The 21,700-nt window shown below is 47.1% G+C and overlaps 1 protein-coding gene across 1 annotated transcript in view; it reads right to left on the bottom strand.

The window, feature by feature from the left end:
• Nucleotides 1-14,967: 14,967 nt before the first annotated feature.
• Nucleotides 14,968-21,700, bottom strand: part of NFE2L2 (NFE2 like bZIP transcription factor 2) — a 33,429-nt gene continuing 26,696 nt past the window's right edge. Inside the window, exons 4-5 of the mRNA XM_063933393.1 lie at nt 18,974-19,156; nt 14,968-17,534 (exon numbers count right to left, since the gene is read on the bottom strand). Of these exons, the coding sequence (XP_063789463.1) occupies nt 16,353-17,534; nt 18,974-19,156 (1,365 nt within the window). The 3' untranslated portion in view covers nt 14,968-16,352. The remainder of the gene's footprint in view (nt 17,535-18,973; nt 19,157-21,700) is intronic.

The following is a 21,700-nucleotide window of genomic DNA, read 5'->3' as shown; positions in this document are numbered from 1 at the left end:
TCGGTCTCCTGAATGGTGTCGACTGAGAAAATCCGCTTCCCAGTTTAGCACTCCTGGTACAAACACTGCGGACAATGCCGGAAGATGAAGTTCTGCCCAACTTAGTATGTGAGTTACTTCTTCCATCAGTCCTTTGCTGTGAGTTCCTCCCTGATGGTTGAGGTACGCTACTGCTGTTGCATTGTCTGAACGGATCTGGACTGGTCTTCCCCGCAGAATGTCCTTTGCCTGAACTAGAGCCATATATATGGCCCTTATTTCCAACAAATGTATTGGCAGGCAACTTTCCTTCGTGGTCCATTTTCCCAGGAACCAAACATTTTCGAACACTGCTCCCCAGCCTCGAAGACTGGCATCCGTTGTCAGTACTTGCCAATCTGCTATCCAAAAGGGTCTCCCCTTGTCTAGATGGTCCGTCTGTAGCCACCAAGCTAGTGACCTTTTTACGCTTACTGGAAGCTTTATCATCTGTCTCTTTATTGTCTGATGTCTTCCATCCCATCTGGTTAGAATGAGGTGCTGTAAGGATCTGGAGTGGAATTGCGCATATTCCACCATGTCGAATGTTGACACCATCAGACCCATCAGTCGCATTGCTGCATGGACTGAAACTGACTGTGCAACAATTCCTGAGTCATTACCTGTACCTTGGAGATCTTCTTCGGTAAGATAATCCTTTGTAGACATGAATCCAATATGGCCCCCAAGTGAACCATCCATTGTGATGGATTCAGGGACAACTTCTCCCAATTTATGAACCATCCGTGTCTTTGTAGACAAGCTATTGTCTGTTGGAGATGGCCCAAGAGTAACTCCTGGGATTGAGCCAGGATTAACAGATCATCTAGGTATGGAAAAATTCTTATTCCCTGCTTGCGGAGATAAGTTGCCATAACCACCATAATCTTGGTAAATATCCTGGGGGCTGTTGCTAGCCCAAAGGCGGAGGCCCGTACCCTCAAACTAAATGGCTTCTGCCCTGGTTTGGAAGCGGGCCGTCTACTGGCTTGCCCCTAGCTGATTTATAGTCTTCTTGCCCCTAGCTGATTTATTGTACTGGGGTTGGTTAGTCTCAACCTTTCCTTTAGATCTACCTTGCCATCGAAACGGCCAAAATTTTGCTCCCCTCGGTTTAGGGGCATAGCTAGCCGGAAACTTAACTTTCTTGGATTCAGCTTCCGAATCCAGGATATCTGTTAATTGCTTTCCGAACAGAATATTCCCAGTGAAAGGCAATGCTTCAAGAGCTTTCTTGGATTCTGCATCCGCTTTCCAAGTACGTAGCCAGACTGCTCTACGAGTGGCTACCGTTAAGGCTGATGCTTTAGAAGCAATCGTACCCATATTAATTGCTGCTTCTTCCAAATATTGCGCAGCTTGTTTTATATAGCCTAGCTGAGACTCCTGCTCCCTGGTAGGTATGGAGAGGCCACTCTCTAATTCCTCCGCCCATTCTATCGCTGCTTTCGCCATCCAGGCTGAAGCCATAGCTGGCCTCACCACAGCCCCTGAGAGAGAGAAAATATTTTTCAAGAAACCATCTACTCTTCTATCTGTGACATCATCCAGTGAGGTAGACGGTAATGGTAAAGCAGACTTACGCACAAGTCGTACAACATGTGCATCTACTTTAGGAGGAACCTCCCTTTTTGAACAGTCCCCAGCTGGAAAAGGATAATAAGAATCCCATTTCTTCGGAATCTTATACTTTTTATTAGGAGTAGCCCACGGTCCTTCCATAATTTCCGTCAGATCCTTTGACTCCGGAAACTCAGTCTTAACTGATTTTGGACGTTTAAACTTAGGTGCCTTAGATTTTGACACTGCTTTGGCTGGTTCCTCCACATAATAGCTTTCATGGCATCAATGAGCTCAGCTATATCCTCTGTGCTGAAGCCCTGCGACTGGTCGTCATATGGGGTATTTGAATACACTGTATCCTCATCTGTTGTATCATCTTGTGTAGTCTGTAACATGGATGTATCTACCCTGGTATTATTAGCCTGGCAACTTGTAGAAGCTGTTGGCATCAAACCATAAGGAGTGAGCTGCATGTATGGGATAACAGTGTAACCTATTCCTGGGGGTGGAACTGCAGGTGTTAATCTGTCCGCTATTGTAGACAAAGTTTGTGCGAACATACCCCATGGTGGCTCTACTGGTTGCTGCACTAGGGCCTGCTTTTTAGTTTGCTTATACGCAAAACAGCACATAACCCAGTATGTTGCTTATGAGGGGTTATTTCATCCAAAATCCCTTACAAGATAAGCATGTTAAGGGTGTAGGAGCCCCTGATAAAGTGTCCTCGTCACTTTTGCCGCTTATAGACATGGTAAATAATCCGTCTTACCAAAAACTACACTCTCTGTGACTGAAAATCACCTATATGGATATAGAAGTGATATCAATCTGACCACAATCCGAGCACCTGAATTGAGGATCAAAAACAATGCTTGACAAACATAAAAGTCAGCAATCACACTAGCAGTCAGTCACGTTAATTATTAGACATTGTCATATGAGAATATAATCAACCACAGAATATTTTTCTAGTATGTTGGATTACAATTACTGCACTTCTGTTTTTTAACAGCTATTATCACAAGTTTTCTCAGACATGTTATGCAGAAAACAACAGTACTGTACAGGTCTCATATGCATTGTGTACCAAAATTAACTATTCATACTAACAAGTAGAAAGAATTTTAGTACTGTATAACCCTTACTCAGTTAGAGTGGGATATAGGGAGACTCACCCCACTTCGAGAATCAATCAATACGCCCGACAGACGCTGAGTGGATTCAGACGCTACTGGTGTACACTGCCGCTCTGGTAACTGATGAGAGACACAGACGCTCAATAACGGACCCAGACGCTCAGTGAACGATAGTGTATGCAGATGCTCCTGTATGCGACCCGGTCTCTGCGGCAACGCTAGTGTACGCAATCGCAACGTCTAAGCTGCGACCGAGTACCCTCGTGGTAGCGTCTGAGACGGAAGTGAGGTCATCAGTTCATGGACAGGAGACGCACGGAAACTGGTCATGAACTGGGCGGAGCGGCGACCAGGAGAGCGTCTGACTCCCCCTGCTGACATAAACCACAAGGATCGCGGCCTCAGCCTAGTCCTGGCACCTATCATCCCTGCAGCATAGCGCTGTTGCACTTAAGAGTGGCGGCGCATCAGCCACTGTTTAGTAGTCTCCTCCAATACAGTGCGGCTGTGTCCGAATTCTTCCAGTAACGTCTGCTGGACCTACTAGAACATCCGACACAGACGCCCATCGAGACAGCACTAATACCCGCGGGTAAGCGTTGTTGCGACCCGGTAGGGAGTTGTTGGAGCAACTCTTTCCAGCATGCGTTTAAGACGCTGTTAGGAAAGATCACTCAAAACTTAGACTATAAAAATAAAATAACAAAAGCTTAGGGCTGCCTTAGCAGCAGCCCTGTGACCGTGGTCCGGCTCCTGCCGCACCAAACAAAAAACTGATTTGACGGAGTCGCTGGGCGGGATTATATAGAGGAACCCGATGCATCCTGGGAGGCCAGAAAGCTTGTGACTATTTGGTGCCATTTCCGCTGTCGCTCCGGGATATTCCAATGTTATCCTAGAGATAACCTGTGGACCCAGCCGGAGAAAAGGATTTACAGGTAGGTAATTAAAAATCCTATTTTCTCTTACGTCCTAGAGGATACTGGGGTCCACATTAGTACCATGGGGATGTACCAAAGCTCTTAAACCGGGTGGGAGAGTGATGAGGTCCCTGCAGAACAGATTTACCAAACTGAAGATCCTCAGAGGCCAAAGTATCGAGCTTGTAGAACTTAGCACACATGTTCGAACCTGACCAAGTAGCTGCTCGGCAGAGCTGTAAAGCCAAGACACCCCGGGCAGCCGCCCAGGAAGAAGCCACCGACCTAGTAGAGTTGCCCTGTACAGATCTGGAAACCAGCAAGCCTGTCGTAGAATAAGCATGCTGCATAGTAAGCCTGATCCAGCGAGCAATAGACTGCTTTGAAACATGACACACAATTTTATTGGGATCATAGAGAACAAACAGCGAGTCAGATTTTCTGTGACGAGCTGTCCGCTTCACATAGATCTTCAAAGCCCTCACAACATCCAAGGACTTTGAAGTAGCAGAGGTGCTGGTAACCACCGGAACCACAATAGGTTGGTTGATATGAAACGCAGACACCACCTTTAGGAAGAAATTGCTGACGAGTTCTGAGTTCAGCTCTATCTTCATAAAAAATCAAATAGGGGCTCTTGTGCGACAATGTCCCCAGCTCCGACACACGTCTTGCTGAAGCCAAGGCCAACAGTGTGACGGTCTTCCACGTAAGAAACTTTACGTCCACTTCCTGTAAAGGCTCAAACCATTCCAATTGCAGGAACTGCAACACCACGTTGAGATCCCAAGGTGTCGTAGGAGGCACAAGGGGCGGTTGGATGTGCAGAACACCCTTCAAAAATGTCTGAACCTCAGGGAGAGAAGCCAATTGTTTCTAGAAGAAAATGGATAAGACCGAAATCTGGACTTCTAAGGAGCCCAAACGTTGGCCCACATCCACACCCGACTGCAGAAAAAGGAGGAAACGTCCCAGTTCAAAATCAACCGCAGGTAATTTCCTGTGCTCACACCAAGATATGTATTTTTTTTATCCAAATACGTTGGTAATGTTTAGATGTTACCCTCTTTCTGGCTTGGATCAAGGTTGGAATAACCCTATCCGGGATCCCTTTCCGGGCTAGAATTTGACGTTCAACTTCCATGCCGTCAAACGTAGCCGTGGTAAGTCTTCATAGACGAACGGCCCCTGTTGTAGAAGATCCTCGCAAAGAGGTAGAGGCCACGGGTCCTCTAAGAGCATCTCCAGTAGATACGTGTACCAGGCCCTTCTTGGCCAGTCTGTAGCAATGAGAATTGCTTGAACCTTTTTTCTTTTTATTCTTTTGAGAATCTTTGGGATCAGTGGAAGTGGTGGAAACACGTACACCATCTGGTAGACCCAAGGAGTCACTAGAGCATCCACTGCTTGTGGGTCTCTTGACCTGGAACAATACCACTTGAGCTTCTTGATGAGACGAGATGCCATCATATCAATTTGTTGCATTCCCCACCGACGTGTCAAGCACCCGAACACCAACGGGTGAGGGCCCCACTCTCCTGGGTGGTGGTCGTGTCTGCTGAGGAAGTCTGCGTCCCAGTTGTCTAGTCCCAGAATGAAGATTACCGACAACACCACAGCGTTTTTTTCCTTGACACCTCTGTCATTGCTGCTCTGCTCTTCGTTCCTCCCTGTCGGTTTATGTACGTTACCGCTGTCACATTGTCCGACTGAATCTGAATGGCGTGATCTTGAAGAAGATGTGATGCCTGTGGAAGGGCATTATATATGGCCCTAAGTTCCAAAATGTTGATTGGAAGGATGGTCTTCTGACCTGACCATTTTTCTTGGAACTGTTCCCCTTCGGTGACTGCTCCCCAACCTCTGAGGCTTGCGTCTGTGGTTAGCAGAATCCAATTTTGAATCCCGAACCTTCGGTCCTCGGTCAGGTGAGAAGTCTGAAGCCACCACAGAAGAGAAATCCTGGCTTTTGGCGACAGACGGATTCTCTGGTGCATGTGAAGATGAGATCCGGATCACTTGTCCAACAGATCCAGCTAAAAGGGCCTTGCGTGAAACCTTCCGTATTCCGTATTGTAGAACCTCGTAAGAGGCTACCATCTTCCCCAGGAGGTGAATGCATAGATGCACCGATATCTGGGTTGGTTTTAGAACATACCGTACCATCGACTGGATTACCAATGCCTTGTCTAAAAGAGGGAATACCTTCTGTACCTCCGTATCCAGTATCATTCCCAAAAACGGAAGCCTCCGTGTTGGTTCCAGATGAGATTTTGGTAGGTTAAGAATCCACCCATGATCCTGGAGTAGTCTGGTTCATAGGGCAATGTTGCCCAACAACCTTTCCCTGGATGGCGCTTTTATCAGCAGATCGTCCAGGTACGGTATTATGTTCACACCTTGTTTGCGGAGGAGAAACATCTCTGCCATTACCTTGGTAAACACCCTCGGTGCCGTGGAGAGGACAAATTGCAGGGCCTGGAACTGGTAGTGACAGTCCTGTAATGCAAACCTTAGATAAGCCTGATGAGGCGGCCAAATCAGAATATGAAGGTACACATCCTTGATATCCAGAGACACCAAGTGTTCCCCCTCCTCCAGACCTGAGATCACCGCTCTCAGAAACTCCATCTTGAACACCCATAAGTACGGGTTCAACGACTTGAGGTTTAAAATGGGCCTTACCGAACCGTTACAGTTTCGGTACCACAAACAGGTTAGAATAATAACCCTGGTTTTGCAGTTGAAGTAGAACTGGAACAATGACCTGAGTCTGTACCAGTTTTTAAATTGCTTTCTGTAAAGTCATACTTACTTCTTGAGAAGCTGGTAAGCCTGATTTGAAGAATCTGTGAGGTGGGAGTTCCTGAAACTCCAGTCAGTAGCCCTGGGCGATAAGATCTTTGACCCAGGTATCCTGGTATGATGTTGACCATATTTGACTGAAATATCTTAATCGGGCTCCCACAAGCCTGCCTTCCAGGCTGAAGGCTTAGAGGAAGCAGAACCGGGGTTCTGTTCCTGTGAACCTGCAGTTGCTGGTTTTCGGGGTTTAACTCTATTGCCTTTGAAGGCCGTAGAAGAACCTTTGGTTTTATTTCTCAATTTTGCCGTTCGAAAGGACGGCAGCGTTGGAGCAGAGTAGGTTTTCCTAGTTGGGGGGGGGGGGCTGCGGAAGGAAGGTATGTAGACTTACCCGCCGTAGCCTTGGAAATCCTCGTATCCAGTTCAGCTCCATACAGGGCCTCACCTGTAAATGGTAGGTTTTCCACGCATTTCCTGGAATCCACATCCGCAGTCCACTGGCGCAGCCATAGGCCCCTGCGTGCTGACACTGCCATGGTGGTGTTGTGTGCATTGAGCAATTCTATTTCTTTTATGGCCTCTACCATAAAATTTGCAGAGTCCTGTATATGCTGTAGGAGTAAAACTATCTCCCCCCGGATAAGGAATCTAACTCGTCAATTAGATTACCTGACCATTTTGCAATGGCCCTAGTGATCCATGCAATAGTGGGTCTCTGGGCAACCCCAGCAGCTATGTACAGGGATTTGAGAGTGTTCTCAATTTTGCGGTCAGCCGTGTCCTTTAAGGAGGCTGCCCTAGGGACAGGTAAGACTATCTTACATGACAACCTAGATACCGATGCGTCAACAATCGGTGGGTTTTCCCATTTTTTTCTATCATCCTGAGGGAAAGGCAAGGATATGAGTAATCTCTTAGGGATCTGAAACTTTTTACCAGGATTAACCCAGGTTTCCTCAAACAGAGAATTCAACTCTTTTGATGCAGGAAAAGTAGCAGGGATTTCTTTTTTACATTAAAATAAGATACCTCATCCTCCTCTGTCACCTTATCAGGAATTTGCAGAACGTCTCTAATAGCTTCTATCAGAACCTGTACCCCCTGTGACAGAGCTGCACCTCACCCTCTTTTGCGTATGACACGTCATCAGTGTCAGTCTGCAGGATCTGGGCCAGTGTTGGACAAATGGTAGGGGTCTGAGACGCTGGTATGGGAACAGAATCTCCATTCATCAGGTCATCCACAGACTGTCTTAAGTATTGCGTCTCTTTCTCATTCTGGGATAATTTGTTAGAAATATTTGAGATCATCCCTTTTAGAGAATCCAACCATGCTGGTTCAGATCCACTAGCCTGAGAATGAGTACTATCCTGAATACCTTGTAGTGATCCCCCTGGGGAAGAAAAACACTCTGCCGTGCATGAAACACACTCCTTAGACATTGTAATGTGAGGTACACACACACACACGAGAAAAGGTTAAGCCCAGTTAACCCACACAGAGCCCTTCTAGGGAGACACAGAGTAAGATGGAGCCAGCCACACAGCTCCCGTCTTGCTAAAGCTTAAGCCTAGTTGGGTCGCAGACTAAGTACCCTTAAAAGGGTATCAGTACTCTTATACTGCCCCCCCCTTGCTATGACCCCTTGGTACCGCTGAGGTAATCTGGAGTCCTTGTGGAGGAGCTGCGCTTCTCTAGCAATCTGTTCAGTGAGAGCTGCAGAGGGAAAATGGCGCTGGATCTGCTCATAGTGAAGCCCCGCCCCCTTAATGGCGCTCGGTCTTCCCGGTTTTTTATACTGGCTGAGGTTTATAATGTCCTTTACAGTGGGTTAGAACCCCTGTAAGCTGCTGCCAGTGTGGGTATTTTGTATTTTAAGGCTTCAGCTCGCCCCTCACAGCGGAGCACACATAGTATGCCCCGGAAACCTGGAGCTGCAGCCTGCCTCTCAGCGCTGTGTCTCCATACCCTTATGCCGCCATTACTGCCGGCGACCCGTTAACCGGGACGCCGGTTTTCTACTAACCACTCTTCTCATTTCTGGCTCTGTTAGGGGTGGCGGCGTGCTGCGGGAATGTACGCTCGCTGTGGTGGGGCTTGCGAATACTTCAGGAGCTCAGTGTCCTGTCAGTGGGGAACGGGACCATTAACCTTATGGGCACATTTTCTAAACTGAGTCTGGTAGGAGGGGCATAGAGGGAGGAGCCAGCCCACACAATCAAATTCTTAAAGTGCCCATGGCTCCTAGTGAACCAGTCTATACCCCATGGTACTAATGTGGACCCTAGTATCCTCTAGGACGTAAGAGAAAATAAGATTTTAAACCTACCGGAAAATCTTTTTCTCCTAGTCCTTAGAGGATGCTCGGGACTCTGTAAGGACCATGGGGTATAGACGGGCTCCGCAGGAGACATGGGCACTATAAAGAACTTTTAGTATGGTATGCACTGGCTCCTCCCTCTATGCCCCTCCTCCAGACCTCAGTTAGAGAACTGTGCCCAGAGGAGATGGACAATATGAGGAAAGGATTTTGTTAATCTAAGGGCAAGATTCATATCAGCCCACACCAATCATACCATGTAACCTGGAATATACGCAACCAGTCAACAGTATGAACAAAAAACAGTATCAGTCAAAGACCGATCACAACTGTAACATAACCCTTATGTAAGCAACAACTATATACAAGTCTTGCAGATTTAGTCCGCACTGGGACGGGCGCCCAGCATCCTCTACGGACTAGGAGAAAAAGATTTACCGGTAGGTTTAAAATCTTATTTTCTCTTACATCCTAGAGGATGCTGGGGACTCCGTAAGGACCATGGGGTTTCTACCAAAGCTCGCAACCGGGCGGGAGAGTGCGGATGACTCTGCAGCACCGACTGAGCAAATGCAAGGTCCTCATCAGCCAGGGTATCTAACTTGTAGAATTTTGCAAAAGTGTTTGAACCCGACCAAGTAGCTGATCGGCAAAGCTGTAATGCCGAGACGCCTCGGGCAGCTACCCAAGACGAGCCCACCTTCCTAGTGGAATGGGCCTTCACTGAAGTTGGTAACGGCAATCCAGCCGTAGAATGAGCCTGCTGAATCGTGCTACAGATCCAGTGAGCAATAGTCTGCTTAGAAGCAGGAGCGCCAATCTTGTTGACCACATACAGGACAAACAGAGCCTCTGTTTTCCTAACCCTAGCCGTCCTGGCTACATAAATATTTAAGGCCCTGACTACATCCAGGGACTTGGAGTCCTCCCAGTCCCCTGTAGCCACAGGCACCACAATAGGTTGGTTCATATGAAATAAAGAAACCACCTTAGGCAAAAATTGAGGACGTGTCCTCAATTCTGCTCTATCCGCATGGAAAATCAAATAGGGGCTCTTGTGGGACAAGGCCACCAATTCGGACACCCACCTTGCAGATGCCAAGGCCAATAACATGACCACCTTCCACGTGAGAAATTTTAAATCCACTGTTTGAAGAGGTTCAAACCAGTGAGATTTCAGGAAACTTAACACCACGTTAAGGTCCCACAGTGCCACTGGGGGCACAAAGGGGGGCTGGATGTGCAGCACTCCCTTCACAAACGTCTGGACTTCTGGGAGAGAAGCCAATTCCCTCTCGAAGAATATAGATAGGGCCGAAATCTGTACCTTAATGGAGCCTAACTTCAGGCCCATATCCACTCCTGTCTGTAGAAAGTGGAGAAACCGACCCAGATGGAATTCTTCCGTAGGAGCCTTCTTGGCTTCACACCAAGATACATACTTCCTCCAAATACGGTGATAGTGCTTTGCCGTCACCTCCTTCCTAGCCTTCATCAGAGTAGGGATGACATCCTCCGGAATACCTTTCCCAGCTAGGCTTCGGTGTTCAACCGCCATGCCGTCAAACGTAACCGCGGTAAGGCTTGGAACACACATGGCCCCTGCTGTAACAGATCCTCCCTGAGAGGAAGCGGCCACGGATCTTCTGTGAGCATTTCTTGAAGATCTGAGTACCAGGCCCTTCGAGGCCAATCTGGAACAATGAGTATTGTCTGCACTCTTCTTTGTCTTATGATTCTCAATATTTTTGAGATGAGAGGAAGAGGAGGAAACACAGAGACCGACTGAAACACCCACGGTGTCATTAGGGCATCTACTGCTACTGCCTGAGGGTCCCGTGACCTGGCACAATACCCGAAGCTTCTTGTTGAGGCATGACGCCATCATGTCTATTTGAGAATTCCCCATCGACTTGTTATCTCTGCAAAAACTTCCTGATGAAGTCCCCACTCTCCCGGATGGAGATCGTGTCTGCTGAGGAAGTCTGCTTCCCAGTTGTCCACTCCCGGAATGAATACAGCTGACAGAGCGCTTACGTGATTTTCCGCCCAGCGAAGAATCCTGGTGGCTTCCGCCATTGCCACTCTGCTCCTTGTCCCGCCTTGGCGGTTTACATGAGCCACAGCTGTGACGTTGTCTGATTGAATCAGAACCGGTAGGTCGCGAAGAAGATTCTCCGCTTGTCGTAGGCCGTTGTATATGGCCCTTAATTCCAGTATGTTGATGTGTAGACAAGCCTCCTGGCTTGACCATAATCCCTGAAAATTTCTTCCTTGTGTGACTGCTTCCCACCCTCGGAGGCTCGCGTCCATGGTCACCAGAACCCAGTCCTGAATGCCGAACCTGCGACCCTCTAGAAGGTGAGCACTCTGCAGCCACCACAGGAGAGACACCCTGGCCCTGGGGGACAGGGATATTTTCTGATGTATTTGTAGGTGGGACCCGGACCACTTGTCCAGAAGGTCCCACTGAAAATTCCTCGCATGAAACCTGCCGAAGGGGATGGCCTCGTAGGCTGCCACCATTTTTCCCAGCACACGAGTGTATTGAAGAACAGACACTCTTCATGGTTTTAGCAGGTCTCTGACCATGTTCTGGAGATCCTGGGCTTTTTCCAATGGAAGAAAAACCCTCTTTTGTTCCGTGTCCAGAATCATGCCTAGGAATGACAGCCGAGTCGTTGGAACCAATTGCGACTTTGGCAGATTGAGAATCCAACCGTGCTGTTGCAGCACATTCAGGGAGAGCGACGCGCTCTTCAGCAATTGGTCTCTCGATCTTGCCTTTATCAGGAGATAGTCCAAGTATGGGATAATTGTGACCCCCTGCTTGCGCAGGAGCACCATCATCTCCGCCAATACCTTGGTGAAAATCCTCGGGCCCGTGGAAAGCCCAAAGGGCAACGTCTGAAACTGGTAATGACAGTCCTGTACAGCGAATCTCAGGTACTACTGATGAGGGGGGTAAATGGGGACATGAAGGTATGCATCCTTTATGTCTAGTGACACCATCAAATCCCCCCCTTCCAGGCTGGATATTACAGCACGGAGCGATTCTATCTTGAATTTGAACTTTTTCAAGTACAGGTTTAGGGATTTTAGATTTAAAATGGGTCTGACCGAACCATCCGGCTTCGGGACCACAAACAGGGTGGAATAATACCCTTTTCCCTGTTGGACCAGGGGAACCTTGACCACCACTTGCTGTTGACACAGCTTTTGAATTGCAGCTAACACCACTTCCCTCTCCGGGGGAGAAGCTGGCAAGGCAGACTTGAAAAATCGGCGAGGGGGCACCTCTTCGAATTCCAGCTTGTAGCCTTAGGAGACAATTTCCATCACCCAAGGATCCACGTCTGAAAGCATCCAGATCTGGCTGAAAAGTCGAAGGCGTGCCCCCACTGGTGCGGACTCCCTTAGGGGAGCCCCAGCGTCATGCGGTGGATTTTGTAGAAGCCGGGGAGGACTTCTGCTCTTGGGAACTAGCCGAAGCAGGTGTTCTCTTTCCTCTACCCTTACCTCTGGCAAGGAAGGAGGAGCCCCGACCTCTTCTGGACTTATGCGACCGAAAGGACTGCATCTGATACTGTGGAGTCTTCTTTTGCTGTTGGGGGACAAAAGGTAGATTTACCCGCGGTAGCTGTGGCAACCAGGTCCGCGAACCCCTCCCCAAACAACACTTCACCCTTGTAAGGTAAAACCTCCATATGCTTCTTCGAGTCTGCATCACCCGTCCATTGGCGGGTCCATAGAGCTCGTCTCCCAGAAATCGCCATGGCATTGGCTCTGGAACCCAGCAGCCCAACGTCTCTTTGAGCGTCCCTCATACATAAGACTGCGTCTTTAATGTGGGCTAAGGTTAATAAAATGGTATCCCTGTCTAGGGTATCAAGGCCAGCTGACAAGGTATCTGTCCATGCTGCAACCGCGCTACATACCCATGCTGATGCTATTGCCGGTCTGAGCAAAGCACCTGTATGCGCATAAACAGACTTTAAAGTAGTCTCCTGCCTGCGATCAGCAGGCTCCTTGAGGCTGTAGATTGCTAGTGTATGGTAATAATCAGCAGATCTGTAGACAGTTTCTAGTCAACCGATGAGCCTTTCAAGATTGTCAGATCTGTATTTGCTGAAACGGACCTGCAAATCACTGAAAAATATAATGTATGTAGGTGCAGATTTGTGGGGGGGGGGGGTGTCATGTCAAACAAATCTTAATAAAATGTATAGTTTGGAGCAGAGAAGGGAAAGGGTACCCATGATAGAAACAGTTTGAAGTACAAAACGAACAAGCAATTCAGAATAAATAATAATATATATTTATTTTTTTAACATTTCATCTAGATGTTTAGCCCAAAGTAGACACCTTTTGCAAATTTAACCATCGAACAAACTTGGGCGACGTAAGGGTATATTTACTACAGTGCAGGTTTAAGGCCAGTACTCACTGGCCGATGCGGGAGAGATGTGTGCTGAGCGAACCGCTCAGCACAGCGCGATGTGTGCTGAGCGTGCGGGGGGAGCCGCTCATTTCACCCAGCGGGTGAAATGAGCGACCCGCTAGATTGGTCTGCACGGCAGGCCAATCTAGCACCAGCGATAGCAATGCGCGGGGCTGCGCATCGCTATCGCTGTAGAGATCACACGGAGAGATCAGGCTTAAAATCTAAGCAATCTAGTCAGATTGCTTAGATTTTAAGCAGCGATCGCTCCGTGAGTAACCCCCTTTAGAGAAGTGAAGATGTCCACAGCAAACAATCAGATTCTAGCTATTATCTTCTAGAAGGTGCTAGAAATAAGTATAATCTGATTGGTTGCTATGAGCATCATCTCCACTTCTAAAGATCTGCACTTTAGTAAATATTCCCATTAGTTTCTAAAATATTCGGGAAGTTCTTCCCAACACTGCTGCAGAAGTTCCCACAAATGTGTTGTACTTTTAGGTTTGCTTTCACCCTTGTGCCCAGTTCATCCCAACCCAGCTTAATGGGGTTTAAGACTGCTGCCCATTTTATTATTCGAGTCCTACCATCTCGTTCTTTCCTTGAAGGTCATTTTGGCATAGTCTGGGGGTATATCTTCCGTCATTATCTTGCTAAAGGATGAACCCTTGACCAAATACATGTAGACCAGAGGGCATTACATGATCATGCAAGATGCTGTGGTAGCCTTTTGGGTCAGGGTGCCAGTCACTACTGCAAGCTGGTGATTCCAGATTTAGCACGAGCCCCAATCATGCTTCCGCCTCTGTTTGACTGGTGATGTCACAAGGTGGTTATTTACCAAGACGTGTTTAAGCCCAATGCTTTTAAATAGCAAAACATAGGTTGTGATACCATTGTCCTTTTTACAGTCTCTTTAATAAGTAAACCCAAAACACCACGGAATCATCCTTATGCCTACACGATGGGGTATAAAAATCCTCCATGATGAACAAAAGATTAATTGGCTCATAAGACCTTCGGCCAGTCTTCAGCAGTCCACTGACGGAGCTCATGGCCCAGACCAGCCTCCTTTTCATTGCTGAAGAACAGCTGTAGTTTACCGCTTACTTTTGTACCATTTCAGGTTATTCACCAGACTTAAATTTTCAACAAAAACGTTAAAAAATGGAGGTGTTCTAATGGTGGGTACACACTAGGTGACATGTCACTAGGTGACATCGTCTAGTGTTTCCCCTCCCGGGCCGGGGCGGCTGGGAATACAGACTGAGCGATATGATGTTCATATCGATCAGTGACGTCACGCAGCGGCCGGACAGGCAGTTCTTGGACGACAATCCAAATTGAGCTGCCTGCACAGCAGACAGCGAGGGCCGTTAACGACCCGCGGGGTCGCGCATCGCTGGTTGGCGGCGTCATACACACTTGCCGAGAAAGTGACCAACGTTGCTTAGGAAGGGTGAAAATGAGCGACGGCGCTCATTTTCTCGGCAAGTGTGTATGCACCTTAAATGTTTTGACTAGCAGAGTATTCATACCGTATAGCAAAGACTGAACGGTAATCATCCCTGCCCCCATCTAACAGAATAGTAGCGGTTGCCATGACTTGTGTTTTGTTATGTCTTGTGGAGAACCCTGGAAGATTGAATTCAGGGACAGCTGCAGAGGCAGAGCGGACATAATCCCTGTTCCACGATATAACCAGAACAATTTTGAATGAAGACTAATGTTAAATGTAATAAATATAACGGACCACAGATAGAATAAGTTGATATATGTTTTATTAACGGTCATTGGACTTGCCTAATGAAAACATTTTTTTTTTTTTGTAAAAAAAATTTCAAATGAAAACTGGCAGAGTAAAAAAAAAAAAAAAAGTTTCTATAAGGAAAAAAAAAAAGCATTTGCAATTATAAATGAAGAAACTAAATTACGCTCTGTGAAGTAAGTTACTTTTTTTTGGTACATTGGTTAACAAAGTTTTATATATTTATATAAATATGATGTATTGCAATATTTACAGTTATTTAGATACAGAAATAGGAAATAAAGTAGGTGCATTTACTGAGGTAAGCACGGTTCTAAATGCTCTGACACCCTACATCAAATGTTAACTCTTGTTGACATTTGAACTAACACAATTGCCAGCTGCCTTAGTAACTAGAGGAAGGCCTCTCCTACTATAGTACGTTTACAGCCAGAGGACCTGATTCCAATGTGGTTGCTATTTCAATATTTACGCACTTGATTGATTATGGGTGGACTGCATCTTAGCCGCAACGCGCAGCAACTGAATGGTGTTCAAATGCATACACGCCTTGCAGTGAGGCTTTGCCCATATCTGCAATCCCGTACACAGAAAACACGGCAACGGTCTCTATGTTCCTGCGGCCTTAGGTTATGGAAGGATTTGCAAGCACCGCTGCGTATCTGTACGCAGTTGCTGGGACTGCGAGGCCGCCGGTGGGAGTCTCAATACATTTCCACGTCGCTGTGGAATTACCATATTTTTGCACAGTAGCTGCTCAAAAAAAACCAAATGACAGCAGCTACTGCATTAGTGACCATATCGTAGTCAGGCCAAGACTCCGTAAAGCTGAACGTTCTTCTCTATGACCTTCCATAAATGCTACCTATTGTATGCTATATAAAGCAAGCCCATACAGATCTACAGTCAGAGATTTCAGATTACAATTGCAGATATAGAACAACAGCACACACAATCAGAAAGATGAAAAGTCCAAACCTTATACTTCTGCTTAAAATGCCCATCTGTGCTTTAAAATGAACCAGACAAAGTATTTGCTGGCTAAATCTGCGGAGGTTTCACTCCTAGTCCTTCCAGTTACTGATCGGTTATAGCACGGACTTTACAGATTAGACACAATTTTAATATTGTAAATAGACATGCCGTTCGTCGCCACTCCTAAGGCATCTGCTATTTCTTCATAGTAGCATGTGGACTAGCTTAATGGTGTACTGCTATCTAGCTTTAAAAATATTTCCATTTTTTATTCAATGGAAGGAAGTGCTATGGTACAAAATAATGCTAGTTCTATTAGAGCTAACTTTAAAGGTACAACTCATACATCCGCCCTTTAAAAGCGTAGGGTGTTCCAAGACAAAAAAAAAAAAATTACATCTAGATTCTAGATCTCTTTTTTTATCTCGACCTTCTTGGCCTTCGGAACGAGGAAGACATTCCCATCTTTTGTTTGCTGAAGGGAGTACTCGTGTGGGGAGTAGGGTTTCCCGTCCTCATCATGTAGCTTGTTGAACACCTCCATGTACAAGGTACCGAGCTTCTTTTTCAGAAGACGGAGACTGCTGTTGTACTCCCCCTTCTCCGCAAGCAGCTTCTCTTTCTCGTACTTCAGCTTGTCCAGATCGGTTTCTAACTCCACGATGTTCTCCATTTTCCTCTTTCGGCAGTTCTGGGCCGCTACTTTATTTTTGCCTCGCCTGCGTATATCCCTGATGAGAGCAAGCTGAGGCTCATTGAACTGATGCTTGGACATTAAAATATTGAAGGCATCCACCGGAAGATTTACGATTTTATCCACCGAGAACGGTACCTTGAGAGCCTTCGCTCTTTGCTCGTCTCTAGTGAAACGAGCTTCTTGGCAGCTTGCAGATTTGTCTTTGGTGAACGGGGACCTGCTCTGGCCAGGACTAACAGGAAGATCGCTCTCTGGGGAATTGTGAACCTCTAATTCAAAAGAGGAGTCATGTGGCATAAACGGTGAGAGCGAAAAGAAGGGGTCCTCTGTAAGTGGCATGAGAAACTTCTCAGTGGGATTCTGTTGTACAGTTTCAGGGCTGCTGTCCATTTCTTCCACTTCAGAGTCACTACATCCAAAGTGAGCATCTCCGTAAACAGAGGAGTCCATGGATTGGCCAGGCGACGTGGCACAGGGGCTTGTGTTAATGGAGATCCCCGAATCGGAATCATTAAATTCTGCCGGATTGCTCCCATTAAAGGCTTTACACAATGACAAGTCCGTAATGTCAATAGGTTTGTCTAAAAGTTCAGTGAGGGACTGGCCCAAATTGTCTGTCAAAGGCACATTGGTCACTTTTGGATCAATAAGGGTAAATAGATCATCACAAAAAGATTCTACATTAAATGTTGCATTTGTGTTTACTGGGGGTACATTAGTAGCAAAAGAGTCTACAAAGTCATTGGAGAAAACTGGGGTAGGGTTTTCAAGTGGTTTCTCGATGGTCGGTAATGGATTGTGGTACATATAGTTGGGGGTTGTCTCATTCATGGCTTCTGGACTTGAATACATGCTCAGATCAACCAAACTTTCAATCTGACTGCTGAGACACTGTATGGAAAGAAGATTTAAAGTATGTTAGGTACAGAAATAATTCATTTTATTTACTTTTTTATTTTATCTTTTTAAATTTAAACCATTTTATTGCAACATTTTACAGGAAGACCACTTCTACGCCCAGGTTATTGATTTAATCAGATAGTCTAGGAAAATCATGCCTATAAGATTATTGGTGTGGCTTGTTTTAGCGCATTAGTTTTTCAACTTATTGAAAATAATATAATTACTGATTACTGTACTTTTGTGTACCCTTGTAAAATGTGATAGAGCTGGAGCACAGTTTATATAAAAGCACAATTCACATAGTGTACCATTATCTGCAAACGTGCTGACCATAGAGCCCCTTCTAAGAGATTTTATTTTTAAAACAGAAATTGTTTCCACTTCATCATTTGTAGGGTTGGGGTTCTATGGGGTTCTATAGGGTTCAGTATGCTTTACCGCCGCACGGGATGGCGAATGTCAGTATACCGACATTGGTATCCCGAGCGGTGGAATGCCGGTAGGGGTGCAAGCGCAACTAAGCCCCTTGCGGGCTCGGTGGAGAGCTTCACAGGTTCTATTCTCCCTCTATGGGTGTAGTGGACAACCATTTAGGGGGAATCACCTACCTCGCCAGTATACCGGCGGCAGTATGGTGGCCCTGTCTGGATCGCGGCATCTGTTTTGTGACTGCCGGGATCCCGACAATCAGTATGCGGTTTCATGTACTTAGGCAAAAACAAAGTAAGCCTGGCTTATTTCTACTGTTTCCTCCACATCTGCCTCTTTTTGACAATTTGTCGAGCCATTCACTAAGGGGAGTTCCTGGGAAGTGTGTAGTAATGAGACAAATCGTTTTCATGTGGCGTACGTGCCACACCTTTCCTCAATACACCAAAATTCTCTGCCACCTTGGAGATGGCAGAGAGGTCAGCTCGGTTTTGCTTTTGGAGAAGAACAATGTATTTAATAAACAATAACTCTGTTAGTACATAGCACAGGGTCTTAATATTGTGTGGCTGAATAAAAAATGTTGGCTATTGCTGTGGAATAATTTTGCTCACACCTCTATGGGGTGACTGCAAAAACGATTTGCTGGATAAACTGGTTTATCTGCTGGATAAGTTGTTGTTGTAGTAGCAAGAAACTCGCTGGTAATTGAATCTACCCTTTGTGATGCAGAGTTCTGCTAAACAACTAAATGGGAATGCCAAGGGCAGTGTGGGGAATTGCATAGGCTTCTTTTACATGTTTTATTGTGTAAATGATAGGCGTACAGCTACAACTTACTACTTTTCATAAAGATACAGTTCACGGATACAACAAGGAAGTTGATTTTACATGAAGCAACCAGGTCAGATAAATTGGTTTCTGTACAAATTACAGATGTTGGCAAGTGTGACTTGTGATTGGTTTATAGGCAGAAGACACAATAGACTGAGACTGACCTGCAGTTCAGGGAGGGACAGTAATTCTTCCCATGCATTTTCCACTTCTTGCATGTTGCCTGCATTAGCTGCACAGTTCTGCAGACTGTCTGTAGAAGGGAGCGGTTCTGGGGGTAGAAAGTTCTGGATGACTTCAATTTGAGGACTGGTTACCATTGCAGATTGGTAGGGCATTGCAGGTACCTAAACAAAGACATAAAACAATGGATGAATGATTTTACCGTTGAAAACTGTAAAATGAGAAGTCTCTGATATCTTAACATTATTAACAAGAATAAACACAAAGGGCAATATTTACTAATATTCGTGTTTTGGCCGTTTTGAAGGGTGTTTGAACTCGAATGGTATCGGGTGCATTTTACTGCAACTTTTTGAATCCTGATACAATCATTCACTAAGCTGCCGAGTTTTGCACAATCGTTTTTTCCGATGTCGATGTGATTCGTAATATCAGGCAGTGTTTTACGGGAGTGATGAGTAAAACACTGCCTGACAAAACACAAGGAATCCCGGCCGGATCTGTGAGATCCGTGCAGGGCTTCATTGTGTACCTTAAAAAGTTGATTAAAGTCTTTAAAATTCTGAAAAAAATTGCGTGGGGTCCCCCCTCCTAAGCACAACCAGCCTCGGGCTCTTTGAGCCGGTCCTGGTTGAAAAAATATGGGGGGGGGGGGAATGACAGGGGTCCCCCCATATTTAATCAACCAGCACTGGGCTCTGCGCCTGGTTCCAAAAATACGGGAGACAAAAGGCGTAGGGGTCCCCCGTATTTCTGAAACCAGCACCGGGCTCCACTAGCTGGGGAGATAATGCCACAGCCGGGGGACACTTTGATATCGGTCCCTGCGGCCGTGCCATTAAAACCCCAACTAGTCACCCCTGGCCGGGCTACCCTGGAGGAGTGGGACCTCTTCAATCAAGGGGTCCCCCCCCCTCCAGCCACCCAAGGGCCAGGGGTGAAGCCCGAGGCTGTCCCCCCCCCATCCAAGGGCGGCGGATGGGGGGCCGATAGCCAAGTGTGAAATTGTGAATATTGTTTTTAGTAGCAGTACTACAAGTCCCAGCAAGCCTCCCCGCAAGCTGGTACTTGGAGAACCACAAGTACCAGCATGCAGTGGAAAACCGGGCCCGCTGGTACCTGTAGTACTACTACTAAAAAAATACCCCAATAAAAACAGGACACACACACCGTGACAGTACAACTTTATTACATACATGCACACCAACATACACACATACTTACCTATGTTCCCACGTGGCTCGGTCCTCTTCTCCATGTAGAATCCTAGGGGTACCTGTGAAAAAAATTATACTCACATAATCCAGTGAAGAATCCGGCCTTTGAATAATCCACGTACTTGGCAAAAAAAAACGCAAACCCGACCACGCACTGAAAGGGGTCTTACACATGGGACCCCTTTCCCCGACTGCCAGGACCCCCCCTGACTCCTGTCAAAGAGGGTCCCTTCAGCCAATCAGGGAGCGCCACGTCGTGGCACCCTCCTGATTGGCTGTGTGCTCCTGCAGTGTCTGTCAGGCAGCACACGGCAGTGATACAATGTAGCGCCTATGCGCTCCATTGTAGCCAATGGTGGGAACTTTGCGGTCAGTGGTGAGGTTACTTTCGGTCAAAGACTGTAGGCTCTGACTAAGGGAAGCAGCGCGATATGGATGAATGAATTCTGCAGCAATAATGCTAGCATGCAAAAAGTATTGAATGAAAAGTTAGCAGACTTATTGACAGGGGGTGTCATTCCGAGTTGATCGTAGCTGTGCTAAATTTAGCACAGTTACGATCATTCACACTGACATGCGGGGGGACGCCCAGCACAGGGCTAGTCCGCCCTGCATGTCAGTGCCGCCCCCCCCGCAGAAGTGCAAAGGCATCATACAGCGGCGATGCCTTTGCACTTCAAGAGTAGCTCCCGACCAGCGCAGCTTTAGCGTGCTGGCCGGGAGCTACTCATCGCTCCCCGGCCCGCAGCGGCTGCGCGTGACGTTACGCAGCCACCGCGGCATGCCCCCCCAAACGGTCCGGCCACGCCTGCATTGGCCGGACTGCTCCCCCTAAACGGCGGCTTAACGCCGCCGTCCAGCCCCCTCCTGCCCAGCGCCCGCCTCTGTCTCATAGACGATCGCTAGGCAACGACGGCTGCACTGCGGCGCTGGCGCATGCGCAGTTCCGACCCGATCGCTGCGACAAACTGCAGCGAGCGATCAGGTCGGAATGACCCCCAGAAATGCTGCGTGCCCGGGTACTGGGGGCGTGGCCAATCCAGGAAAGTGAAGAAAATAAAATACTATTTACAGCAGCACGGGGAGGGGAGGGGAGGGGGGGTCGGGGGGATAGGACCAAGGGGACACCCTTGTTCTCTGCCCACTACCACTGGCCGTGCCTGTATAGCAAGCCCAGCAGCTCATTGGGCAGTGACAGGGTACTGCAGCAGCAACAGTCTCTTCTGCCCAATGTGCCGCTCGGCTGCACTGCTATACAGGCACGGCCAGTGGTAGTGGGCAGTCCCTAATAGCAAAACTGTTGCAGGGCATTCTGGGATTTGTAGTTCCACAGCAGCTGGAGCGCCACCGGCTCAATCCTACAGGGAAGTGTAGCATTTGGCTGAGAAACATAAACTAAATTCTGTAGCGTGCTGCTTTGTCTCGGTGTCATCATTCATAGCATGGTGTCTTAGTAAGGGGTTTGGGGGAGAGGTGTAACCGGGTCCTGAA

Source organism: Pseudophryne corroboree, chromosome 7 (genome assembly GCF_028390025.1).
Source record: "Pseudophryne corroboree isolate aPseCor3 chromosome 7, aPseCor3.hap2, whole genome shotgun sequence".
Classification (NCBI taxonomy): Eukaryota; Metazoa; Chordata; class Amphibia; order Anura; family Myobatrachidae; genus Pseudophryne; species Pseudophryne corroboree.
This window is presented reverse-complemented; position numbering and strand designations above follow the sequence as displayed.